Source organism: Pieris rapae, chromosome 20, assembly GCF_905147795.1.
Source record: "Pieris rapae chromosome 20, ilPieRapa1.1, whole genome shotgun sequence".
NCBI classification, from domain to species: Eukaryota; Metazoa; Arthropoda; class Insecta; order Lepidoptera; family Pieridae; genus Pieris; species Pieris rapae.
In genome coordinates this window covers 1255508-1275244 of record NC_059528.1, presented here as the reverse complement: position 1 = coordinate 1275244, position 19737 = coordinate 1255508, and the positions used below count along the sequence as shown (strand labels likewise).

Below are 19737 nucleotides of genomic sequence, written 5' to 3'. Positions count from 1 at the left end.
TCTCCGCAATCACATACCTACTGTAATATTTACTACAAATCGATTCATTCAAAACATAAAGTAGAAGTTCTTTGAGAAATAACGTACCTTTGAACCAACGCGACGCATATAGGTTTTTATCTGACCTTTTTATAGTCCTCGTAAGATCAAACTGATGCCTATAAGCCGAATGTTTTTATACATTTTCAAAGATTAACCCGTTTTTTGTAGGCGTGAGACGGTGGGACTTTTTGACAGGTGTCTTAAATCATTGTTATCGAACTTTTGTCCGCAAAACGAGGTCTTTTGTACCCATTGAGCACAAATATAACGACTCAAGTGCGTTTGTAAAACGAAGTATTTTTGTTTCAAATTGCTCGAGGGTGATTTTGAGGTTTTTAAATACAATAATTCTGTACTGAAATGTGTTGGGCATACTGTGGGAACTACGGGCAAGTCTGATAAATATTATTTCAAAATATTAACTATTGATGGCTGGAAAAAAATATAGTTATAGCCTTATTAATTTGAAAAAGCTTAACATGCTTTAACACGAGTTAAATATAATAATAGCCTTTATTCAGATACATTTTACATTATATATTTTATATACATATAAACAAATTTCCATTTTAATCCAATTCTGGTGCATCTGAGTGCCCTTTTCTGGCAAAGGCCTCTCCGTCCTCCAAATCCCGCCATTCCTCTCAGCACTGTGCCACTCATAAACATGAGTTAGTTAGTTAGTTAAATATGTCTTGTATTAAATATTTAGATCTATGTGTAAAGAGCGTTTTACACCGCGTAAATCTTTTCTTATAAATATTTAACCTGACGATTTTAACCTAGCGTTGATTAATATTTACACATAGGTGATTCATGTATATGGCAGCGTAGTTTTGTATGGAACCTCAGAATTTATATGCGATTGAAATTCTAAATAGCTTCACTGCAAGTCCGTGCGGTTACATCAGGACGTGATTCATCAGAGTATCATTGCCTAAACGTCCAGTTTGCTTCATTTACCTACTGGTATACTTTATAAGCTACACTAATATAGTACTACTAATAAGTTTTCTTGCCAGACCTTTTTGCCAGACCTGGAAATTCACTTCAAAAGTAAAAAATCTTATCACCACCTGTCAAAGAGGACTGGAACGCAGCATGCTTAAACTAAAGAAATCAGACAAAATACGACACACAATAATAAGATCAAAAACCAAAGCTACAGACGCACTGAAATACGCACAAAAACTTAAATGGAGATGGGCTGGCCATGTCGCGAGGCTTAAAGACCGAAGATGGACCACAGAAGTGACTTTTTGGAATGGACCTCAAGGTAAAAGAAATCGAGGAAGACCACATACTCGTTGGGATGATGAGATCAAAAAAGTAGCCAGCCCAAACTGGAAACAGACTGCACAGGACAGATACAAATGGGCATCTTTGGAGGAGGCCTTCACCCAATAATGGGGTTCCTACAAATTATATTATTTAAGTATACTAAAATCTAACCAATCCAGCTAATAATACAATAAAATAATGTAATAGTAAATATTATCTAGTAGTAAATAGGATATATATAGTAGCAAATAGTATATAAGTAGTATATTAATAACAATAAATAAAAGTAGTTATAGGTAAATAATATAGAAAATAAATAAAAATAAGATGGTATTAATTTTAATTAGATAAGTAAGCGTTTGGAGATGGGCCAATGTAAAAAGTTGTATTTGTAGGAAATAAAAAGGCTTTTTTATTTTATTTTATTTTTATTTATTTAATAAGTTTTCTTGTATGAGCAGTGTTGGCCTAGTGGCTTCAGCGTGCGACTCTCATAACTGAGGTCATAGGTTCGATCCCCGGCTGTGCACCAATGGACTTTCTTTCTATGAGCGCATTTAACATTTGCTTAGGGAGACATCGTGAGGAAACCGACGTCTCTTAGACTCAAAAAGTCGACGACGTGTGTCAGGCACTGATCACCTACTTGCCTATTAGATTTAAAAATAATCATGAAACAGATTCAAAAATCTGAGGCCAAGACCTAATGAGGTTTTAGCACCACTGATTTATTTTTATATTATTTTGTTTAGGTGAATATTTTTTAATAATAAATAACTGTCTTAATTCCTAAACTTTAAATTAATATAAATATTTTAACTTAACTATGATTGTGATTTGATTTTAGATTTTTGCATAGAGAAAAGTCGATGTATGTAGAATTAAAAAATAGCGAGAATTAAAAGAAGCATTATGACAACAAAAAATCTTAAGATTACACGAATCAGGTCTCTTTAGAAATAATAAACCCGATAGGATTACCATCTCAGTTTCGTATATAATCGGATTAGTTTTTTGTTACACTATCCCTTTAAAGGATAAAACGTCCTTAGAAAATTGGCGGCTTTTGCACCAATTTTAATAGGCGACACCAACTTCACTGTGATTATTTGCGCGTAAGAGGTGCTACAAATTACGATGGATGACAAATTCAAGTTTGAGCAATTTAAACGAGGAAAATCTATAAAACTTCTTTGTGCAAAAATTATTTGTCAGAACTTTAAAAGGGTATAGATTAGCGATTTTGAATCTGATGAAAAATCTAGGGTGCTACAGATCTGAAATTGGTATCCGTCCAATACCCGCCGACGAATTTTGGGTCATTAGTGCGGATTTTTAGACCATAGATTAAATGCTCGATCCCAGAGTCTAGATTCGATTTAGAAACTAAAGTTATGTTTTTAGCTCAGATATCGCTTAATTAATTAGCAGACACAAATATCTGTACCAGGACTTTATATAAATATATTTTATGCAACATTAAGATCTAGCCTCATTTAAGACTACTAAGTAATTAAAGTCTAACCTAATTTACGAATAAGGACTATATGTATGCCTAAAATATGCATCAAACGGTACCGCGTGCGAGTGTTTACAAGTCAAATTGCGGAAATATTTACAATCGAAACCGCTATCCTTTTACCTCAACACAAAGGTAAATGCAAACTAATCTTTAATGTATAAGTAATAAGGTGGGTAATGTAAAAGCTATGGTTAGCGTTGAGTCGAATAGGTTCCCATGTGAAAGAGGGTGCCACGGGGGTGGATATAATTTGATAATTCAACTACTGCGTGCGATACTGTTTTTATTGTTTGCACTATTGTGGGAAAGAGCGATGAATGTTAGCATTGATTTTTATAGAACAGGGGGCAAACGGGCAGGAGGCTCACTTGATGTTAAGTGATACCGCCGCCAGTCAATGCCAGAGGGCTCGCGAGTGCAATGCCGGCCTTTTAAGAATTTGTACACTCTTTTCTTGAAGGACCCTAAGTCGAATTGGTTCGGAAATACTTCAGTGGGCAGCAGGTTCCACAAAGTGGTGGTGTGCGGCAAAAACTGCCTAGAAAAACGCGCTGTGGAAATATGCGCGATGAAAGGCAGGGCGACTCGAATCGTCGAAGCTTCTTTCCGATCGGCTTGGTCTTCTACGGCATCATGGGTACTGCTCTGAAGAACTGTTCAGTCTAATAACTGCGGCTGAATTACATTATCAGACGTCGAGGCAGAATACAATAATGCCATCGTTCCTCAACACAGTGCTTTTTATGGCACTTTCAGCGCACTTTGTGGAACCAGCTGCCAGTAGAGGTATTTGCAAGACAATACGATTTAGGGGTCTTCAAGAAAAGAGCGGACCATTACTGAAAGGTTCGCAACACACATGCTAGTCCACGGCATTTTAGGTTTCCATGGGCGGCGGTTAGCACTTTGTGGTTTCCTCTTGTGCTATAAAAAAGCATTTTTTTACAACATTACTCACAGTCCTCAATTAAATTAACTCTAAGAATAATACAACATTGTACAAATAAAGATACTTTTAGCCTTCGATTATTACTACAACCTTATTCACTATTTTGAAGAGTTCCATCCAAAAGCCTTCAAAAAGCCTTTGCCGTCTTATCGAAGAAATCACGCTAGCTGAAAATTTTGTTAGAAGGAACTTTAATTGAATTTGATGACACGATGAAAAACATGACAAATGAATCTACATAGTACAACCTTAATTATATATGCTAATTAGATAAAAAACATACATTAACATGAATTCTACAGTCAGAACTGTGTTTTATTTGTCAGAATACATTTTGTCGATATATAATTAATCATAATTAAAGATTAGAATACATAATACTATTTTATGTACAACTTACGTGTAACAAATATAATCTTAGTCACTGTATGCGTCACTCGTGCGACACACGAATAACATCATAACCGAAGTAATTAACAATATTTTGTAAGAACGTGATTCAAATATATGCGTCGTAATTCCCTGAAAACATCACAGAGTTTAATATATAAAATGACGAATTTTGGTGTGATATGATGGCGAAAGTTCAGCCGTAAGTTATGTTTATACAATAAACGACAGCAGAACAAACTCAAATGACAATCTGCTCGGTTGCTACAAAATCTGCATATCTGGTATTCACCTTAACGGGTCGCGTCTTAAAAATGTAAAGATCTACATATACCTGGGCAGAAAGAAGATTAACATTCGAGGATTAAAGGATAAAAGCACCAAGGGGATGAAGGAAAGGAAAGGAAAGGTAACCCTAAAAATGGTGGATAGTTGAAATAAAAGATGTAGCAAGCGAGTGAAAAAAAAGCCACAGAATCAGTTGGAAAAATCTGGATGAGGCTTTTTCTTGTTATTATATAGAATAACAAGTTAAAAATAATGTATAAAATTAAAAAAAACCTTAGCTACATATTATTATATATTTCTCATTATTGAAAATAAACCGGCCTTTTTATTATTATTATATGAATCTTTTTTATTATAATGCTAAAAGTAGCTTTAATAATAAAAAGGAGAGGTTTAAATTTTTGCAAAGAGTCAAAAAGTGATCCAATTTCATTCTTTCACTATATACCTACCTTCCTTCCCGCATCGGCATTGTAATATTGAAATATTACTTTCCCGATAATAATATTTTCCCGACTTTTAATGTAGTACTATACTTCCAAAAAGATTTCAAAACAAGATAGGCCTAACCTAACATTAACGCTATAAAGAAGATAAATAATTTATGTTATCGTTAGAGAAGATTTATTTAAATGTCTTTAGAGCAAATATAAGATCGATGTTCACTTTAAGATAGATACGAGACTCGACTGAAAGTCAAGGTCGGGTCAAACGCGATTCCAGACGTTTATTCTCGTCTGTAATAAGCGTATTATCGTCTGTAGATATCATTTGATAAGTGTATATTCATTTTATTGAATATTATGTCTTGGTTTCAAATTATAACAAATATCTCGCTAGCACAAAGTTTTGTCAGGACGTGTCACGAACGAACTTTGAACTAGAGTTAGAATCTCTATCTCTATCATCTATGAAGGAGGAAAACCGGGAGAGTTTACCCACCAGTACATCTTTATACAATTTAAGTAAATAAGAGGGTTTATTGCCAGTTCTTCTCTTCCGTTCTATGCCCTTGATTTTAGAACTGGCAGTTAATATAAAATTAGAAGCATTCAATTTACATTTCTCTTTTAACGTTCATAAGTGTACATTATGTTACCTAAGTGAATAAATATTTTTTGAATTTGATATAGTATGTAATTATGTACACATACATACGTGAGATTTTACTTATGTCTTACAAACATAAGTTTTAAAATCACTCGGCAAAATTGCCTGGATCTGCCTGTCATATACCCTTACACATTATTTTTTTCAATTATCAGTTACTGGAAGAAATGAGCCCATCGCTTAAAATATACAAACCATTAGCTGTATATAGCAAAAAATCGATACATCCCCACAGTCGCGTGCGACTCGTGTGACCGGCCCTGCGTACGCGCTCGCACGCGGCCGACGCGCGCACTTGATTTAACTAAACAGGTGATCCGATATTAATTAATGGGGGGTGAAATATTGGTGCTATTGACTGAATCGCATTTAAAGCTGTCTCTTTGGGTTGTTAAGTTAGGTAGTGATAGAGTAGATACTATTTTTTTGTCAATCATTTAATATATATATATATTAGGGCAGATATAGGCGGATGGATAGGATCGCTTTATCGTATTTTTATTTGATTTTGTTTATATTAAATATGTCAAACACGTTTCGTAAACTTTTTTTTTGGATACATTTGGGGAAGAAGGTGTATTATATTAATTTTACATGCACACACAAATATAAAAGAAATATCACCCTTATATACTAACGCAAATGACAGGTCAAGACCATCTTTTAATACACTAATCAAAACAATTGTAAATAAAGACAAGAGCTCTGAGCGTTAGGATATTCATTAAAAAAAATTACCATTAGACATTTTTATGCGATTTCTATTTTAATGAAAAAAAATTACTGTAATATATTATTGCATACTTTAAATAAAACCTTCGACTCTTCTGTTGCGTACCGTTTATTTTTTTTTAATTAATAACTTAAACAGCTGACATTAACCCTAACAGCGTAAACTGTTTTTTCGTGGAAGTAGCATTCGTATTATTAATTAAAAAAAAATATGTTCAATACTCTGTGGATAGTACTAACTAAATAAACATTCGTCTAGCTGCAATGCGGTCTCCAGGAACAAATGAACTCGCAGCTGTAAATCCAATACACGTCTCAGTCTGAATAGAACTGATTGCTGGAATCTTATTCTTGTCTATCTATACGAAAATCACAGCAAAGTTATAGCTAAGTTCCTTAACTTGGGTAGAATCGTTATAAACTATACCTGTGTGTATTTCTTGTATTATGGACTAACATTCGTCTTGCAGTATTGTAGAAATTATGTTATAAATGTAGTTTGTGTAACGTTAAAGGTTAAGTTAAACATTGTTTAGATAAAAAAATTTAAAGCAGACTAATAAAATCAAGAAACCAAAATTATGATGATTAAACAACTACTTAAATGTTTATAACACCTGTATCTTAATTGAATAATTTCTATATAATTCACTTTATAGTAGCTTATTATAAAGAAAACACACACCACTAAACTCAATAATCGTCCAGCAAGTTTGCTTATTTTGCCGAAGCCGCGTACAAATTAGTTTAAGAAGTGTATTAGGTATGAGAGTTACTGCTACGCTAGCTCCATCGAAAATATTTATTTTCTTTTACACGAAAATAATTGTTTTTTTTATATTCATTACACAAATATATTAAAACTGATACGTCACCAGCCATGAGACAAAAAATAGTCATAAAAATATTATTGTATAGGGCATTTTACGCATAATTGAATAACAAAAGATTGCATTTATGGGACCCCAAGTTCCTTCTCGTTGACGTGGATTAATTTAGTTTCTGCAATTAAGTTGAATGTTTTTAATTAATGACAGACTTATTGTAAAAAGGTAGTTACTTTTAACAACAAAGCGTGTTCATAAAATGAGGACGAATTCGACGAATAGCTTTTATAAGAACATCTTAAATTTGGCAAAATATTACACTTACTTATATACATTTAACAATATTTCTTGTTTGTATTTTATTGATTAGAGAATCCAATATAATAGTTATTTAGTTAATATAATGTTGGTGCCTATTAGTAGAATTTAAAATATATAATAATATGTCAATCGACAAACAACCTCGGTTAAATAGGTAGTTGCTTACGATTGATGGCTTACGAATGCAAACTTTAGAGGCTGTTTGGCACGTGCCCTGCAATAAGCGTAACTTCTATCGCAACTTCCGTATCATATATTTTTTCGTTTGTAAGCTTACAGGGCGACGTTGCAACAACGTTCCCATTTATAAATAATTTGCGCTATTTATCGCCCAATCTTAAACTTAATTTTGAAATTTAAACCATACCTGTTGAAGTAACGAAGTAACCCAAAAATACAAGCATAAGATGAACTATGGGCTTCTAATAATCTAGTAGCCCCATCTATTGCCAGCTTTTGTTATTAAGCAACATTAAAGCGTTGCTGTAACAGATGGCGTTATATACAATTATTTTAAAATCTATATGCATAACTTTCAGTAACGAATTTTATATTTAAATAGACTTTCTAATTATAGAATAACTTGTCTGAATTACGATTCTTTATGAAAACCAAGACATTACCAACATAGTTCCCCAATATTCCTCAAAATGAAGCCTGGTAAAAGTGCAGTTAAAAATAAATAGGGACGATTGGTCCTCCTTTACCCGAATATAGAGGGCGCTTTTTTCACTTAAAAGCAAGTATGTAGTTTTTTTTTCATTTAGATCTTATAATTTTTTTTTGTTACAGGAGGCAGACAGACAGGACGGACAGTCTCATGATGTTAAGTATACCCATGGACATTCTCACTGCCAGAAGGCACCCAGCGAGCTGTCGGCCTTTTTTAAAGGAAGGAAGGATTGAAAGAACACAAAGACATTATTGTTGTAATTTTTTTTAATTTCGTTTAATAAAAAATAGTTTTTATTTATATCTATTTATCGTGGCTCGACCGTGAGTCTGGATCTGAGGTGTCCCGATGTTCCTGAAGTTCTAATTCGAAGTCATCAACCGCCATCGGGGTGTCTGTAAAATAAATTATATAACATCTCAAACCAGTAATTATTCTAAAGATATTATTTTTGTCAATCTAAGTTTTCGTATTTAAATTCATAATCTATGACTGGGTTGTTTTAATTTATATTTATTTTACAATGAAATCTCCAATGTTGAGGACAAGAAAAGAACTGGCTGGCCACGCTAGAAAACCAGCAGTAATCAAAGCTATCAAGGCACGGACAGCAAGAAATCCTGTACGAAAACAGAAGATAGCTTTTCAGTCTACGACCATACAAAAAGGAGTGGACACTTAATTGAATATTAATATTTAATTAACTGTCTAGAGATTCAATTAACTCCCCGATTTAACTACTTTACTGCGACACATATAAGCTGCAAGATTACTAATAAATAATCCAGTACCATGCTATATTTTTATTTCATAGACAAGAAAGTGGTAAGCGTAAGACATGTCGGTGTCTTCACTGAATCCTTCAACATATGGGCTAGTCTTAGTGTGAACATAAAATCTACTGGTGCACAGCCGGGATCAACGCTAGACCTGCTTCTATATAACCATTTATGTACAAAAGTTACCTTATGAATAAATATAATTTGACTTCCATCAGCTACTTTCGATCACATTTTACATATTTTCTCGTAGTAGTAGTGACATTTGAAACACGTACACTCATACGTACCCAGATGATCCAAGGTGACGCCCATGGCCTTCCGCACTTGTGAAACTGGCGCTAGCCGAGCGGGCGGCACTCGGCGGATCATGGCTCGAAGGCAGGACGCCGTGAGTCGAGCCAACTCACGCTCGGAGCCCCCGGGCTTCGGGCAGAGGGACAGGTGCCAGGGTGGAGGAGCTGATAGACTGGAAGTAAAACCAGATGTAAAACACCTTATAGTGTAGGTATAAATATTCTTCTCAAAAAATAGTCTTGGAATATATTAGGAGAGGTTTGTTATTTTTATCCGACTTCAAAAAAGGAGACTTTATATACCTATTGAAGTTACTTAGTATGTGAGCAGAATTGAAATAAAAAACTTTTTCGAAAAAATTTACACATTTTATACATTGGAACTTCCCAACGTCAATAGTTGTAAAAAAACTAAAAACTATGGGGCTCCCAATAATGCATAATAAAGATATAAACGTAGCGCCATCTATTGCGAGCTTTTGTTACCAAAACAACATTAAAGCGATTAAATGAAAATATAGATGGCGTTATATACAGTTTATTAAAATATATAACACTATTGTTAGACTGTTTCTTTAGTGCTACTATTGGAAATTTGAACAAAATTTACTTTTGCATTATGAAGCCTAAATACACTTTTGTAACCAATAATGAAATATTTCGTCATTGATTCCAATAAACATGACATTCAAATTTTGCTTATTTATAAACTGGATAAGTTTATTTTGGAGTATTTATAAACTGCAATTACCGATCTTTCTGTTCCTTTTCAAGCTTGGTGATCAGATCAGCCGTATGCCTCAGAGCTGAGGTGATGCCATAATCGTGCTGGGCAGCTGCCACCTCGTCTTCAATCTCCGAAAGGAATTCCGTGTCCACGCCCACTTCCGATAGTGTACGTAACTCCTCTAAATCTATTTTTACTTTTGAAATATCCTAAAAAAACATTAATTATAAGTTAATAATACATAGTTTCAATCCGTTAAAAAAGTGTTTTCTTTAGACTAATACTTACATTATCATCTTTACTAACTGGTTCTGGTTGAGGCTTCTTGGCTGGGAATAGGGCTTCCATATCATAAATAAGGGACCAGGGAGATTCGGGGGCGAAGCGAAGCATCTCTTCGTTGCCTTGGCCCGTTTCTGCCGCTGTAAAAAAAAAATTAAAAAATCTTAAACTTGTCTGGTTTTATTTGGGTTTAATTCGGATAAATCGTCAAAACATATATGGGGCAGGGGGTTCTTTGATTTTCTTATTTGGTGATTAAGTCAACAGTAATTATTGACTTTTTGACACATTTTACCCACACATTGTCTATGCTTGAAAACGAAATGCATTTTCGTTCTATCGTTGAAAGATTTCTACAAAAAATTATCTTTTTCGTTCGTTATTTCCTCATTAAAACGTTAAATTTGTTTGCCTACCCGTTTTATGTATGTACTTTTTGTTACTACTCAATATAACTTTGCTATGGAATGGATTGTTGGATTGGATGGTTATCCATATCACAGGTTCTTACCTAATTTGGAAACCAGTCTCCCAATACCGTCACAACCTATCTTATTTATTGTTGTAAATGTAATATGGGAAAAAAAAATTATTATTATTAATCTCATCACACAACGCAACTAATTTAGCCTTAGTTAAATAAATTAAATCACAATTAGTCAAATGTATTAAATAATTTTTGTACCCTTTTATAAATCTTTTTGTTGTTAAATGTATCATGTATTCCATCTTTGGCTATATTCTCAGTGTATTTGTTTGTAATTATACATAATTTGTTAGCTGTAGGAGTACTAAATAAATAAATAAATCTGAAAATGTTTATAAAATACTTACGTAGGGTGTGGTATATGAGATGGGTTTCGTCCTTAGTGAGGGTAGAAAAGGTACCGTCATACGAAGGCGCGTATGAGCTGAAAGGGCCGTAGTTGAGGGGCTTCACGCACTTCGCCAAGTTACGACGATCTTCGCGGGTGCCTGAAATATTATGCTCAAAATAATTTACAATATTTTGGCATATAGAAGTGAAAATGAGTGAAGTGATGGAATTCTAGAATGTTCTCGTTCCTCGGGAATGGCAGAGCAATTAGGACAATTTTTTATAGAACAGGGGGCAAACGGGCAGGAGGCTCACCTGATGTTAAGTGATACCGCCGCCCATGGCCACTCTCAATTCCAGAGGATTTAGTTCTTGTGAATTTTTCACTTTATAAACCTCAGGGTTCAAGACATAAGTTTTTAATAAATAAATAAAAAATAAGGGGTTTATTGTAGAGGGGTGATAATTAAGGGATGTATGTATTTTTGTATGCTGTACCATTAAAAAATAAAAACAAAAAATTGAAAGATCCGCACACAAAAATTCACGAAAATCGGTCGAGCCATTTCGGAGTATAATTACACCGTGACACAAGAATTTTATATATTAGATTAGTGTTGTCTGAATAAGTTCATTACCCCACTATGTATTAATATGTAAAAATCTTATAAACGTCTACATAATTAACAAACTTACTGTGCAAAGAACCAGTTCCCTGATTCAACTTCCCAATATATTGGCCAAGTGTGATCGGTTTATCTTCGGTATTATCCACAGGGTGTGTCACAAGGCATAGAGTCGTTTTGCCATCGGCATCCATACGGGGGAACGCTGAAATTAATTAATTAAATTATGTATGTGTTAGCTACCTACAATCTGCGGGTAGTCATGTCAGGCAATGACGTCATCGTATTAAAGCTTCTATTTTTGTTGGTTCAACAACATTTTTACTCAAAATTATTTTCCAACTACAGTTCTCAGTTTATTTTTAAATACATTGTCTCTTCACAGAGATATCATGAACGTGGATCGCAGAACGGATATCAATGCAAATCTGGCCTAACTTGAGACTATTAAGTAATCTAAGTCGTATAACGTAATATATTTGTCGCAGTAAAGTATTTAAATCAGAGAGATAATTGAATCTCTAGACAGTTAATTAAATTCCGTCAGACAAGTGGCTGAATGAAACGTTTAACAAGTTTCCTAATCGTTCCTAGGCAACAAGACTAATCTAACCTAACCATTTACAATAAAACAAAACACGCAATTTCCAAGCACTCAGTTCTTCACGATCACATCGAAATAATCATGGCACAGGCGACAACATGCTTACAATTTCCTCAAAGACCACAATTTGCAATAAAAACCACTCAAACTACAAACTAACGTTTGCTATAAGAAAGACAAAGTAATCAGCTATTGTCGTGACCGCCATTAAATGTAAAACAAGGTTTACATTATTAATCAACACGCTGGCTTTCGGTCAGACAGATAGTTAAAAGTTTTCGATGGTGCTTTATTTAAATCAAAATGCTAGAGACTTGATTAAATATCGATCTTTAATTAACTGTCTGAGAGATTCGATTAACTCCCTGATTTCACTACTTTACTGCGACATATTAACTATAAAAACGCACAGAAATATATCTGTTATTTTAACAACCTAATGAGGAACTTCTTAAATACATAAACTTTTTTTAAAGTTAATAAAACAGCAATTCAATAGTAAAAACTTATCAGTAAGAACTTCTAGCTTGTTAGTACCTTTCTTGGCCAATCGTCGCCTGTGTTGCTCCCTTGCTGCCTCCATCTGTATCTTCACACTGTCTCCAGAATCTTGCCTCTCTTGCCCGTCAGAGACCACGTCACACTCAGACCCACCACTCTTTATTGGACTGCTCCGCTTGAGCACTTTGTGCTGTTGGATTAAGGTTTTAGGTTTCATATACCATAAAGCTCATACTCCATTTCACAATTGTTTATCAAAAAGCCCGAAATCGAAAACATACACACACACGCCGCATGCAAAAGTTCGCACTATAATTTAACAAACAAACAGATTTTAAGCGATTCTAGTCACTATTAACTAAGTGCATACACTACATAGCAAAATAACAGGAGACCGTGAGGGAATTTCGAACAAAATATATATATACGATTAACATAGAAAATCAACGAAAAAACCTGAATTTTAACACATAGATGTTGAATATATTTTTATATGTTGAAATATACGAGATAAAATCTTACATTTAACATTTTGTTAACTTAACGCACTTGGGATCTGGCAATGTGAGTGCCCATGGGCGGCGGTATCACTTAACATCTGATGAGCCTCCTGCCCGTTTGCCTCCTCTTACATTAAAAAAAACTATTTATTCTCCTATAGAAGCAGTGATAACGAAAATTAATAAAGCTTTTTTATAAATTCAACGATTTTAATGAACCTTATCCTTAGGATTGATTTGCTCACAGTTCAAACAATTTGTATTAAAATCTTGGCAATTAAATATAGTGGCGGAAAGTTTCTTGCACATCTTTTAGTAGTAAATGTAAATTCAGAATAAATTTAATATCTTTCTGTTTTTATAAGTGTACTTGGTCACCTACATGGATAAAGTTATTTTAAGTTTGAGTAAATCAAAAATATTTACTGTATTTAGGAAGTGAAACTTCTTTAGGCGCATGAGGGTAATTTTTTCACGGATGAAACGTCACTAAGATAAGCAGCGTTTATGTCGAAGAAAAAGGAGAGAGCGATTGAGATCAATTGAGAGAGAGAGTGAGAATGCAAGACAATTATCTGACAACTGACATCCCAAAAATTTCAAACTCAGTTTGACTTTACAAAGGCGCCAAAAAGATTCTTCACACTAATTGTCGCAGAGGTAAAACCAAGCCCTAATCATTAGGCAAAGCCGGATTCTTTAGACTCAAGGATTACGAAATCTCAGTTCTCACATAACACACATAAATTACACCTGTCATATTAAATCAACTCGTGCAAATCTTCCGCCGTCATGCATAAATCGTAGAAGTTACGCGCCAATAATTTTTATCATGAGACCCACAGATATATATAAAACAACTAGCTGACCCGGCAAACGTTGTTTTGCCATGTTTTTGTGCCAAAAAATAAAGTTTATAATTAACAAAAAAAAAACAAAAGGGATGATTGTAGAGCGGTGAAAATTTAGGGTTGCATGTATTTTTGTATGATGTATCGTAAAAAAATAAAAACGAAAAATTTTGTCTAAAAAATAAATAAAAAATTTGAGGGGTGGACCCTTAACATTTAGGGGGATGAAAAATAGATGTTGATCGATTCTCAGACCTACCCAATACGCACACAAAATTTCATGAGAATCGGTCGAGCCATTTCGGAGGAGTTCTCTTATTTTTATGAATTAGATAGATAATATATATAGAGGAACCAAAATCTAATAATCAGTCTCCAGTTATCCCGCAGGGCTAGTAATTATATTGCAAACCTTTCTACCGTACGTCCGTAGCGGCTGCGTGGAACATTACTCTCGTCAATTTCTTTGTACATTGTCAAACTACAGTTAACTCATGCTCATGGCATATGCAGTGCTCACTCGAAGCACATTGATCTTTGGAAAGGCTTCATGAGGGAAATGACTGCATATTTTCGTTTGTACTTATGCAACATTTTTAATGGTTAAATCTCAATTTCAATATATATATCATTGTATATGTTTCTTAAACATTACTTATTGAAGTACTTTTTTAGCATTGTTGCGATTTGCAAATTGAAACCAAAAGTAACCGTTTAAAGAGACAGACACTGAAGTTATAAAATTTAACGTGAGAGATTATGAGATATGAACCATTATACAGGGTTTAACATTTAATTTAGTTTTTTAGCAAAATGGAAGAATGGTATTAAACTAGTAAAAAAAGTCTAATACTTCATTTAGATAGTGAAAAAGTCAAATTTATATATTTTCTATAAAAACTTTTTTAATCATGTAGTTTTTATGAAAAAAATAAAATTGATATTAAATGTCTCATTACCTGTTTTTTTCGTTAATATATTTATTTAATTATAAGAATAAAACGCAACGAATTAGTCTTGAAATACAACTTTTGAAGATTTCAATTCTATGTGTGAATTGCACACAAAATTTGTATCATTTCATTTAACACTTTCGTTTAGAGCAACATACCGGTTATATTGACCAAAATCAAAGGTCCCAGCTGAATTCTATTATATTAGGTCTTAATAACACAAACGCTACTACAAATATCGGTTTTTACGACCAAATATTTATTTATTTATAAATAAATATTAAATAAAATTAAATATGAGTGGTCTCTTCGAGGTCATTATAACAGATATTGACTGCATATTAATTACAATAATTGTGAAAATCTTTATCGAAATCATCCCATAGATCAATGTGCATATTGCCGAGTATTATAATAAAAATTTGACAATCTACAAGGGCATAATATAAGATTTTTGTTTACATTATTTCCAATTATAAATGAATAGAAAACTAATGGCTATTAATATTTGTCGAATCCTCTATTCACCAATAGGTGCATTTTTTATTATTAATATGATTTTAACGTATTGTAAGCCTCAGTTACTTCATTACCGTCCTCAAAACGAAATCTCTAAAAAATTGATTTGATAAGAATAATTAAATATTAATTTAAGACTTAAATATTTAAATAACATAATTGAGGCTTATAATATGTTTATAACATATAAATTTTCTCAGATGAAAACAGATCATAATTTACTATTGAAAATTATAATAAAATGTGTTTTCTTATAAATGTGATTCAGTAAATTATTTAATTTAATATTTAATATTTAATAAATTATTACCACATCCATTTTTCCAATATCAAATCCGAGCTCCTTGATAGGTATCTCATACATGTAGGTAAGAATGTCCCCAAGGGGTCTTAGCTTTTGCGGTGTGAGCTGCTTCAGACCAGCGTGTAACAACCGCCGAGCTGCCTTGTGATATATCGTACCAGTTTTGTTGTATTTCATTGCATTATTGCACATGAGTTTAAAATCACTCTGAAATAATTTAAATTTTACATTAAAATCAAGAAATAGTTTAATGTTGTAATAAATTTTACACAATACAAAACAAAACATCTATGACATTAAAGTTACTTTAGTAATAAATAAAACCTGTATAGTTTAGCAGTTGTTGCAACATTTATAAATGTGGTTATTTGGTTGCTTTAAAAATAACATATACTATACTAGCAAACTTGGCCAAGCCTTGCTGTGGTTAAGGTTTTTGTTATATTAGACAGTACTAAACTCCATCCATCGCGGACAAACATTTATATATATTAAGATATACTTATTGGATAAGTCTGATGCAGTAATGTGAACCAATAACTAACTCTCTAGTTATTATATTATATATTTCTATATATATTTGGTTTCTTTATACAACAGACATTCTATAGAAAAATATACCCATAGCAAATATGATTAGTACTTTAGAACTACAAGCAGTCACACTGCATTACTATAAGACGCTCTTTACACAACATATAATAAGTTACTTACAATAAAACAATTAAGTGATCGATACTCATTGTCATCAATCTTCTGTTTCATGGTGGAAAAGTCCATAGGTCTTCTTATTATGGTGGAATAGCCTGGTGCAAAGTTGTCATTCACTGGCCAAGCAAAAAACTGATTTGGATCTCGTTTTTCAAGATTACGGAGCAGTTGTTCTAAAAGACGGGATAGGGGGCGACGTTTTTGGCTTGCCTGAAAAATTTCCAACTTTAATAAAACCTTACTCTTATCACAAAATAATGTTTTTTAATTGTTGTGTAACTGTTTAATAAAATATCTTTAAAATTACTTTATAACCTTTTTTGAGAGTTGTAGAACACATTCACTCTTTCAAGAGAAATGGCAAAATGTTTCTTTAAGGAGGGATATAGTGTCAAGTTGAATACTATGCCTGCCTTATATCCTTAATCTTTTTAGGAGTCATAATTAGGGCGACATTCCAACTATAGCATATAATTTTTGTATCTCTTGTAAATTAAATTAAAATAAAATAATTGAATTAATATTCTATTTATTTATTTATTATTATTTACACTTAATTTACCAGAAAAATTTGCTTAGTGTTTATATCAATGTCAAATTTATAGTAACTGTTATTACTGTTGCTCTTACTTATACTTAACGGCTCTTATTTATAGTTAGGCCTCAAGTAATACAAAGGCTTATATATACTTTAGACCCCATTCATGTTTCATCAATATGACTTGAATTTTGGTTGGTTTAAAACCATCACCTAAGAGCTACTGGTACATCAATTTGATATTATTTTACAGGTGTCTTAGCAACAGCTAAAAAATATTTTTGGTATCAAGAGTTTTTTCTTAAAGTAAAGTTCCTATTTTGTGAGACATTAGCCTCACCTTGAGCACACAGGACCGAGGTTCCCTATGTGAAGCAGGAGAGTTTGGTCCAGGACTCTGTCTCCGCAGCAACTTCTTAGTCAGCCCCTCATCATCACTTTCGTCATCATCGGACAACTTTATCTGAAAGTTGTCCGATTACTATACTAATAAATACTTATAGTATATCTAACATTGCTACTAACATAAACTTAATACTGAAAATGTTTGCACGATGAGCCCTCAAAATTAAGAAAGACAGAACAGATACGGAAATAATATGTACTCATAACACACAATATAAACCTACCATGTCTATTTCACGACGTCTTCTTTTACGATTTTTTTTAGGTTTCTCTTCTCGCTCTTTAACATCTTCTGTTGCCGAATGATCAACATCACTTAAATCTACTTCCTCTCCTGAAATATTCAGTGCTTAATGAAACACAACTCAAACACTTTATAAACGCGTCTTCGTCGATACTTACTACAACTAAGCTTTTCTAGATCATCTATCATTATGTACAATAAATTACTTAAGACGTAAACCGTTAAGTTATAAAAATAAATGTCTTTATTAGAAAATAAATTAATATCTTAAAATTAACATAAACTATCTAAGTGAGAACAACTCTTTAACATTTAAATTTAATGTAAAAAACATATTTTTAGACGCCGCCAGAGCCAGACGCTTGTTAACACTTGAGACTTGACATTGACACTTGACAGTACTAAATTTGATAGCATATACCCAGTGCCATAGATAATATATAAGTAGACATATACGATATACAGTTTATCCGTGACAGGTGCATGGAATGTAAAGGATTATACGCAACTTTTAATGCTCTGAGACGTCTTTCTGATTTCCTACCTATCCGGGCTAAAACTGTTAACAAAATCTTTTCTACTTCTAATTTTCAATCGATAACAACAAAATTGATCGCCTGGAGAATATCTGCATACGTTTTATATTTCAGCTTAAGATATATTTTGATCATCTGTCTAATTTCTGTAGGCAGCACAGGTGGTCAGACTCAGACGTGACCCTCATCTCCTTCAACTTCTTTACTCAATTCTTTTCAATGCCAAAACTCCCTCTTATCTTTAAAATGATTTAAAATTAATTTAATTCAGGTCCTTAAAGCTATATGTCCTCTAACAGGTGCTTGTTGGAAATTCCATCTCACACCTCATTATTTTTAGGCAATTCGTTTAGGATCTCCGCCATTAAGTTGTGGAATAGGTTGCCCGACTGGCTCCCTCCCTAACAATTAAAATTCTTCTACATACTTATTCATATTTTCTTGACCATGTCCTTTCTTGCTCAAGCATAACTTTTGTAATTCTTGTATTTCTTAGAATAGCTTTATTTAGTTTATTTTATTATATTTTTATATTATGTATTTCAGATGAAGGCTGGTTTGATTATACACTTCTTGCGCTTTATATTTCTTTAGTTTCTTTTCCTTACTCCTATACATACATATCATAATTGTTGTTTCAAGTTATTCGTTTTTCTATAAATCTAACGACGATTAATGCAATCATTTTAAAAGTTGCATAGGTAATTTGAATTTATTACAACTCGTGCGGAGAATACACAAATTTGGTACCATTACTAATTTGTCGCATTAAGTGATAATTGATTATTGTACAAGTTTTAAACAACTGTTTGTTAGAAAAAGACAAATGAGTTGTTTTAGTTAAAAGGGTGTAACCATAAGACGGTACTCATGATAATTATGTGAAAAATTAATAACATTTAAAATGGATAATTATATGATTACTATTCTTGGAAAACACCAATTGACCGTTCTAGTAGATGGTGGGTATATTTAAAATAACTAACATAAAATGTTAATTTTTGTGTAACCAGCCTAAAATCGTTCGTATAATCGGTTCAGTCACAACACCATCATGCATAAAAGGGTCATGCGGTGAACATATTAGGCACAAAAAATATTTTTTGTTTAACTCTTTATTATAATAAGTTTGTCTATGTCAAACTATGTACTCAAAATCAATATTAGTAGGATACACAAAGCGAAGGCTAAGTCATCAAAATATTAATGGCCGCTTTAAGGTGCAAACAATTAATTTGGAATCGAGTTGTTTTCGTACAAGATATACCACTGCCCAAGGCTTCCGCGTGTTCGTTCTTCGTATTTTATTGATAATAGGGCTTATTCATACAGTTATGTTACAAATAAATGGTATATAGTTGTAACCTAATACTTTAATATCTTACGAAACATGTCTATGCTGTGATAAA

General features: G+C 32.9%; 1 protein-coding gene across 2 annotated transcripts; it reads right to left on the bottom strand.

The window, feature by feature from the left end:
- Nucleotides 1-8390: 8390 nt before the first annotated feature.
- LOC111000829 (bromodomain-containing protein 7) lies at nt 8391-18163 on the bottom strand. Of its 2 annotated transcripts, XM_045632718.1 has the most exons (12): nt 17951-18163; nt 17773-17882; nt 17484-17606; nt 16609-16815; nt 15901-16101; nt 12804-12957; nt 11733-11867; nt 11054-11194; nt 10226-10359; nt 9962-10146; nt 9205-9383; nt 8391-8530 (listed from the first exon to the last, which is right to left on the bottom strand). In XM_045632718.1, the coding sequence occupies exons 1-12, from the start codon at nt 17979-17981 to the stop codon at nt 8439-8441; spliced, it is 1692 nt and encodes a 563-aa protein (XP_045488674.1). In that variant the 5' UTR covers nt 17982-18163; the 3' UTR covers nt 8391-8438. The 2 variants fall into 2 exon arrangements, with proteins under 2 accessions (XP_045488674.1, XP_045488675.1); XM_045632719.1 differs by lacking the exon at nt 17484-17606.
- Between the last annotated feature and the right edge of the window lie 1574 nt (nt 18164-19737).